At 33.4% G+C, this 7,644-nt stretch overlaps 2 protein-coding genes across 2 annotated transcripts in view; one reads left to right on the forward strand and one right to left on the reverse strand.

The window, feature by feature from the left end:
- On the forward strand, nucleotides 563-4,048 carry LOC107622993. Its single transcript, XM_016325086.2, has 4 exons — nucleotides 563-980; nucleotides 2,018-2,639; nucleotides 2,944-3,229; nucleotides 3,763-4,048. Exons 1-4 carry the CDS (start codon nucleotides 878-880, stop codon nucleotides 3,811-3,813), a joined length of 1,062 nt encoding a protein of 353 aa, XP_016180572.1. The 5' UTR covers nucleotides 563-877; the 3' UTR covers nucleotides 3,814-4,048.
- Nucleotides 6,449-7,644, reverse strand: part of LOC107623693 (transcription factor MYBC1) — a gene marked incomplete in the record, with an annotated part of 2,786 nt that continues 1,590 nt past the window's right edge. Inside the window, 1 exon segment of the mRNA XM_016326040.2 lies at nucleotides 6,449-7,644. Coding sequence (XP_016181526.1) covers nucleotides 7,298-7,644 — 347 coding nt within the window.

Below are 7,644 nucleotides of genomic sequence, written 5' to 3' on the forward strand. Positions count from 1 at the left end.
CGTTTTTTTTTCGTTTTTTTTTTTTTTTTTTTTTTTTTTTTTTTTTTTTTTTTTTTTTTTTTTTTTTTTTTTTTTTTTTTTTTTTTTTGTCTCTTTTTAGTATTTGTTTGGACGTTATTATTTTGATAAAAAAAGATATTTTTTTCAATAAAAAAAGATCTTTTTTTATTTTTTAGCGTATTTAACAAATTTCGAATAGTAAAAATAAAAGTACTAGAAAAATCAGAAAAATATCTAAAAGATATTTTTTCTTTAAGAAAAGATATTTTTATGTAATAAATAAACAAAAAAATATTTTTATATTGTTATATCCAAACATAATTGATAAATAAAAAAAAAATTTTGCATAAAATATCCAAATATAAAATTATTTTTATTTTTTCATAAAATCTTTTAAAAAAATAACTAAAAAAATATTTTCTTAAAAACTCACTCAAATAAGCCCATATTCCAGAAAATAAATAAATGCGTGAAAAGAAAAACAATTTGGGCCAACTCAATAATATAAAAGTAGGATTATAAAAAAGATAAAAATATCAATAATAATGATAAATTATAAATATATATGCTATCAAGGATAGAGAGAGAAAGATAAGAAGAGGGAGGCTGTCGGGTTTTTCTATCGTCGTTCTAATTTTTCTTTTTTTTCTTTTTTATTTTTTTTCTATGCTTAGAAGGCACAAATCCTTCTCCTCCTCTTCTTCATCTTCTTCTTCTTCCTCCTGACCCTTACCTTTGATTCTTTTCCCTCGTAGGGAGAAGGAGGAAAAACAAGAAGAAGAATCTTAACCCAATTTTTTTTAAATAATAAAGTTTCGAATTTTCCCCCTACATTAATTCTATAGATTTTTTCTCCTTTTCTGAATCGAACGAACCTATGGATTCATCGTCTATTTCCAGCAACGACGTCGTTTCGAAGGAGTCAATGGTTGACCCCTTCTTGGTGGAGGCTCTCCAGAACCCTCGCCACCGTCTCACCAGTTAATCTTCTTCTTAATCCCTAATCTCCCACTCCGATTCCTCATTATTATTGTTGTTATTAATTGAATGGCTTAGTTTTGCTTGAGCTGGATTTAGCTTTTGACCAGTTTCGTTTAATGATTTTGAGTACATCTTTTTTCCCCCTTTTTGTAGATTTTGCTGTTGGGTTTTAGAGGAGAATCCCAATTTTTCTTCTTGTTTTGTTTCTGTGTTATGTTTATGTTGGATTCTGTCAGATCTGGATTTGTTCTGGTAATTGCCTGTTGTATTGTGGTAATTTGCGGTTGATGTGATGGTATGAAATTTTTTGGGGTGTTGAGGTTCCAATTAAACCACAATTGTGTTTGTCATGGAATTTCTGTATGATCTTATTATCCTAAGTTTGTTGAAGATAAAATTATGGTTCAAGGGACTTGACTTAAGCCATGTGTTTCTCGTTTTTCAGTCTTTCAATTTTTTATTTTATTTTTATACAGACTTTCAAGTTATTGTTCTAATTTGAGGTAGGTGCTGAATTCTAAACCGCCAAATTCTTAAATAGGATTCTGATAGTTGGGAATAATTAATCATATAACAAGGTATCTTGGTTGATATATGTGGAGATCATATCCCTGATGATCTGTCAAAATAAATGGAACTTGATTTTGATTTGCTTTCTAGTGTGTGTATATATATGTGCAACAATGTTAACCGATTCTTTGTCTTCTGGCTAAGGTACATGGGGTACTTTTTGCTGTTACTGGTTTTCTTTGAATTTTAGATTGAGTAGCTGAAATGATGTTTTCTTGGATCAAAACTTTATCATCTTGTAAGCAGATGACTTAAAAGTAATAGGCGTTGAGTGGTTTGCTGCTGGATTTTGTGTTTTCTAGTAAATGAATGAGCTATTATTTGATGGATGTTTTTTGTGCCTGTAATTTTTCCACGCATCTTTTCCTGAGTTTTGATTTTTTCCCCCTTTTCAATTATACCCAAATGTTTTATAAATGACGATATTTATTTATCTTCGAACTTTTTACTATGTTTACATCTTCAGTCTTGCGAATGGAGCTGGATATCCAGAGGTTTCTAAACAATGCTGATCAGCAGCATTTTGAGTTCCCACATTTCCCTTCGTCCTATCTCAGATTGGCTGCACACAGAGTTGCTCAACACTATGGTATGCAGACAATGGTTCAGGACACTGGCTTAGATGGCCAGGGAAGTAAAATTCTGGTGAGAAAGTTAGCAGAAAGCAAGTATCCTGTGGTTCGCTTATCTGAAATACCTGCTAAGCAGTTGGAAAATGATAAATCGGAGCACAAAAAAATTGTCATTAGACCTAGGCCTTCTAAAACTAGTTTAAATGAAGCCAGTGAAGCTGGGACAAAAGGAAACACACTGAGAAGTGTGGAAGAGAGAAAGGAGGAATATGATCGGGCTCGAGCACGTATTTTCAGTAGCTCTAGAAGCTTCGACTCAGGGGATACATCATCACCAGTCCCCACAGATGTAAAAAATTCTCTCATCACTAAGGATGAGAATGAAGCTAGCAAGATCCCAATGGCTGATCCAGAAAGATGCAACAGTGTCAGGGACATTAGTTCTACCCGAGTTGCCATTTTGCGAGATAGGGAAAAGGATCGTAGTGATCCAGATTATGATCGTAGCTATGGAAGGTCAGTTCTATCACTTCTTTGGGAATTCAGTTGAGAGCTTTCCCAAAATTGAATGCAATAGCTGCAATTGCACATGCATGTTTGCTCAATTGCTCTTAATTAGAAACTACCTGCCCTTGATGGGTTGTATTTCTGTTATTTGGCTGGTTTATTTGATGGCACTCTTGATTCAAGAATTTAGATAGCTTGTATTGTGATGTTTACACTTTCTGTGCGGTGTCAACTTTGACTGTAATAGTTTGCCTTTTCTTTTGGTTATGTCATAATTTGCCTATTGTCGGATTGAAATGTGTTATTGATGCAGGTATGCCAGGAATATGCCGACATCTGCTGTTAACATGGTGGTGCCTTTCAATTTGCCAAAAGCTCAACCTTCATTTGCTCAATATGATGCTACTTTTAATCAGTTGGGCCAGATGCCACAAACTCAGGCTTCACTTGGCTACGGTCCTCCATCAAGCCCAATGATGAATCCTTTTGCTGCCAATGGATTAACTCAGACAGCTAGGGATGTTGCTTATGTACAATGGCCAAGTGCTGCAATGATGTATGCACATTCATATGACCAATTTAGGCATGCTGTTTTCCAGGTAAGCCACAGTTTAATTTACTCAATTCAATTACTTGGTTTACACACATGTTTCTGTACTAGCTTTAAAATACCGATACATGTTAGAAATAAATTGAATCTTCTTTAAAAAAGGAGGAAAAAAGTAAAGATCATAGGTTTAATTGGCTCTTGGTTGTTTAAATTAGCTTGTTGGATAGACTTGTTGGGTTTGCAATTTGCAATGTTCTCATGCATGGTATCCGGCTTTTGCAATTTGCAATTTTATGTATAACATACCACTCAAAGATTTGGACTTCAGGCCATTTTGATTATCCAACTTCTTGTGTCATTTATTCAAATTGTGTGGTGTATTGACATCTTTCCATCCCAAACAGTTGTGTTTATCTTCAAAATCTGTGGTTTTCATGATAATGCACTACTTCACTTTGATTGAATCCTGCTTCCCTGCCAAGTATTAAGGAATCTTGTTTTCTCTTTTTTATTTTCACAATATATACTTTTATTAATTTTGTATCATGATTCATCTCATAAGGATTTGTATCTGTATTGCAGGCTCCGTTTGGTCAACAGCCGTTGAGCTTTGACTATTCACAAAACTACTAGATGACATTTTAGGGGGGGAAGTTATTGGAATTGGATGCAGAAGTTGTTACCTTAGTATGTTTAGTTGTTTCATGTTAGGTTTGTTCTTGAGTATTCTATCATAGACATTTGTTGCTGTTGTAGTATGTCTTTAACTTTCAGTTTTGATGGGTTATACTAGCATATATGATATCATATCTGGTACTTCTAGTTTGACAGTCTATATAAAATAGTGGATTTATTTCTAGACTTTAAATTTGTGATAAGGTTTCGGTGCTGTTTTTAAATACCTTGTTAAAGTTGTGGAGGCTAATAGAATAAACTAAAATTTAGCTAAAACAAAATTTCATTATTTTATGCTTTTTATTCACAAAAATATTAGAGGGATGAGAATATTCAATTTAAATATTATAGTAATTTATCCCTTAAGGTTTAAACCTTTTCCCCGTTTCTTTTAGATTAATTTTTCTATATTAATTTTTCAATAATAGAAGAGCTTGGAAAAAGCTATTATATAAAAATTAAAAAACTTGCTAGTAAACGAAGTTAATGGAACATGACTCTATTCTATAACACTAGTATTTTTAGCAGTGTATCAATGCAACCTTGTTTTTGAAGCAGTTGTGCTGGAATCTTGGGTTGCAGATCATGATGTCAGAAAAATAGAAAGCCCAAGTCTAAGGCCTAGGCTTTGTAATAAATTTTTATTTCAATGACAAGTCAAAAGTGGCAATATTTGGTTGGTCCACCTCATGTGAACTGTTCCAAATATGTATTTGTATCCAGTTGAAGAAGCAACGTATATTTATCAGGATATCTGGTGGTCCTCTTCTAAATCTAAGAATAACGCTTGGTCCATTAACAATATATATATATTATTGTACTTCATGTTATATTGTCATTATCCATTTTATTTTTCATTTCAATTTTGGCCTAACCGTCCATTTCAATATTTATCTTCTTTTTTCTTTTAAACTATGTTAGGGTTCAATTAATGTTTATTTTAAATATTTAAATAATATCACTCGGTCGTATTGGTCAAATGTTCCGATGACTTTGTTTGTTGTGCAAGTGAGGTATTTATTTTTAGCTTCACCAAAAAAATATTTATTTAGATTAATAAAATTCATTGTTCCAAAAAAAGATTGATAAAAATAAATAATAGCATTCAAATCTCACTAATAAGTTTAACATTCAGTATTATCATTTTTTTTTAATTTACAGGTACTCATTTTATAAGAGTTTTACTGGCGCATGTTTGCATATTTTATAATTTAATTAGATTCACTAATATGATTTTTTACAGTAATATAAAATATCTATACTTACAATGAACTAAAATTAAAATTTCATTTTTGTTTTACTATATTTTAAATAACATGAATAAAAAAGAAGTAGAAAACAATAAAGTATAAGCTACATTAAAATGTTAAATTATACACTATTGACGTTGGTTGATTCCCTACTTTTCTTATGAGGTAGCATAATGGGATAGACCTATCTTTGCTTTTGAACTTGGTGTTCCTATATTCTATTAAGATCTTTTCCAAGATAAGGAACCAACACAATTAGTTGATTTATCATAGAAACATCTTTATTTATCTTTTTTTTTTAATTAAAAAAATGTATAAAATCTTTGGGTCTTGGCTCAGGATTAGCAATTTGATTGGTGATTAGTGTAGCATATAGATTCTTGATTATCCGCAAGTGGACAAATTCCAATCCGAATGGTCACCAACTGATATTATTAGGCTGTTTAGGTTTCTACCGAAAGCGACTTTACACTTTAACATGGGACTAAAATTAATATAAAATGTAATTCTGGGATAATTTACCTTCTAAACCCAATAATTATCAAGGAACAAGGGGACAAAAGCATATATTACTCGGTTAAGGTTACCATTCCAATTCTCATGGCATTTTTTATTCACTTCGGAGCAAAATTAAACTAGTAATTACTAAGCTGTTAATCTTGTATAAATCAGAAATGTTTGTTAATCTTGTATGAATGATTAGTAAAAGTATGGTCTATACAGAAGGACTTAAACTACAATGAAACATTATATTATCAAACTTTTGGAAGACCATTCAACCATAGAACTAATCTTTCAAGGATTAAACTGGTGAAAATAGAAATGGATTCATCATTGAAAGGGGATAATCTTAACATGATTGGGGAAAAAAAGTTTACTGCTCAATGAAAATACAATAATATATTGTTCATAAGTCTAAAGGTGAAGTTGAGGGTACTATGACTACACTACTTGAGTGGCAAAATCATTCTAACCCTGAAGGTTCAGCTTACCATTTCAATTCAAAAGTGAAACACCATGCGTAAGAACTAGTTCTAAGTTCATAGACATGAGTGAAAAGTTAATCTTATAGACCGGGCAAAATTCAAAGTGACAAGGTCTTAAACAGTAATAGTAATGCTAGTTGAAAGCTTAAACATTGCAGAGCAAAATGTATGGCAATCATCAAAATTCTATATAAACCCAAATTAATTATTTAGCTAAAGTGTAGGCTACTTATCAAAATTCTGTAGTAATGAACATGTATGCATATGTTGTCATTCAAAACTAGAAAAGAAGGCCAATGTATAGCTAAGATCATTATAGTGATCAAATAATAAGAGTTGGTAAAAGAAATACACAACTAAGTAAAAACATGAACTTATTGTTTTCATTTAAGCAGAGTAAACCTACAAACTCAAAGAAACTAGTTTTACTTGAGTTCATCTGGCATATAGAATTTAACGCCACAGAGTAAGATTAGAATTTTAAAAGATCGCCTTGCATCAGGCATTAAAGTCTTCTATATAGAATCAAACAATGTACAACTCACCTCTAAAGGACACATAACTTGACAAGCAAGAAGACAAGTCTTCCGCATTAGAGGCTCCCAGATTCAGTTGAAGAATTCACAACCAAATGCACCAATAGATACGCTTCCAACTCGCAAGTTTATTGCCAACTGCAGGCCATAAGTACTGAACTCGCCGCAATTCGCTCACTCCTGCCATGAATGCCAATAGAAAACTTCCCAAGAAGTAACAATGTGGTTTATACAGAGCTGCAGCCAATTCCCATAAAACTAATGATGGGATGAATCAACATAGAGGACTAAGTGATTCAAACACGGAGCTATATAGACATTGTCGCAGCCCCAAAAGTGACATCACCATGAACTTCAGTCACCAGGAGCCGACACAGAACATATGGAATGCTACCAACAAGCAAGGTACTAATTACAGAACTGTCACAGGAACAACACCATATTGGAACCCACAATCACTACTCATGCTTCTAGATCCGAAGAAAATGCCAATTAGTAACTCCAAGACACAAATTAACCCCACCTTAACACTAATTAACAACTAACACCTCCTTGCTTAACACCCCAAACATACCAAACGCGAAACTACACCACCAATAACTAAGTTGAGTACTATATATAATAATTATGTTATAGAGAGAACATAACAACCAAATTTCAAATGGTAAATTCAATCATCTCCAGTTGGAAAAAGAGTAAGAACCTTCCTTGCACCAGATGCATTAGCAGATTCCATATCCTCTGCATATCCAGCCACACCTCCACCCATTCTATTGAACTGCTGCTGCTGATTCTGCGGCGGCGGCTGCTGCCTTGACATGAAAGCATGCTCAAAGTGCCCGTTCGGCGGCGACCCAAAATGCCCGGATGCCTGCCTATGGAACTGCTGCTGCAGCTGGACGTGCTGCATCGCTGCAGCACCGGCAGCTGCGGCAGCCATCTGGTGGTGGTGTTGCTGGTGGTGCATTGCCGGTACCGACACGAACGGCAGGAAATGCTCTGAATTAGGCCTCCCGC

The sequence above is a fragment of the Arachis ipaensis genome, chromosome B10 (genome assembly GCF_000816755.2).
Source record: "Arachis ipaensis cultivar K30076 chromosome B10, Araip1.1, whole genome shotgun sequence".
Classification (NCBI taxonomy): Eukaryota; Viridiplantae; Streptophyta; class Magnoliopsida; order Fabales; family Fabaceae; genus Arachis; species Arachis ipaensis.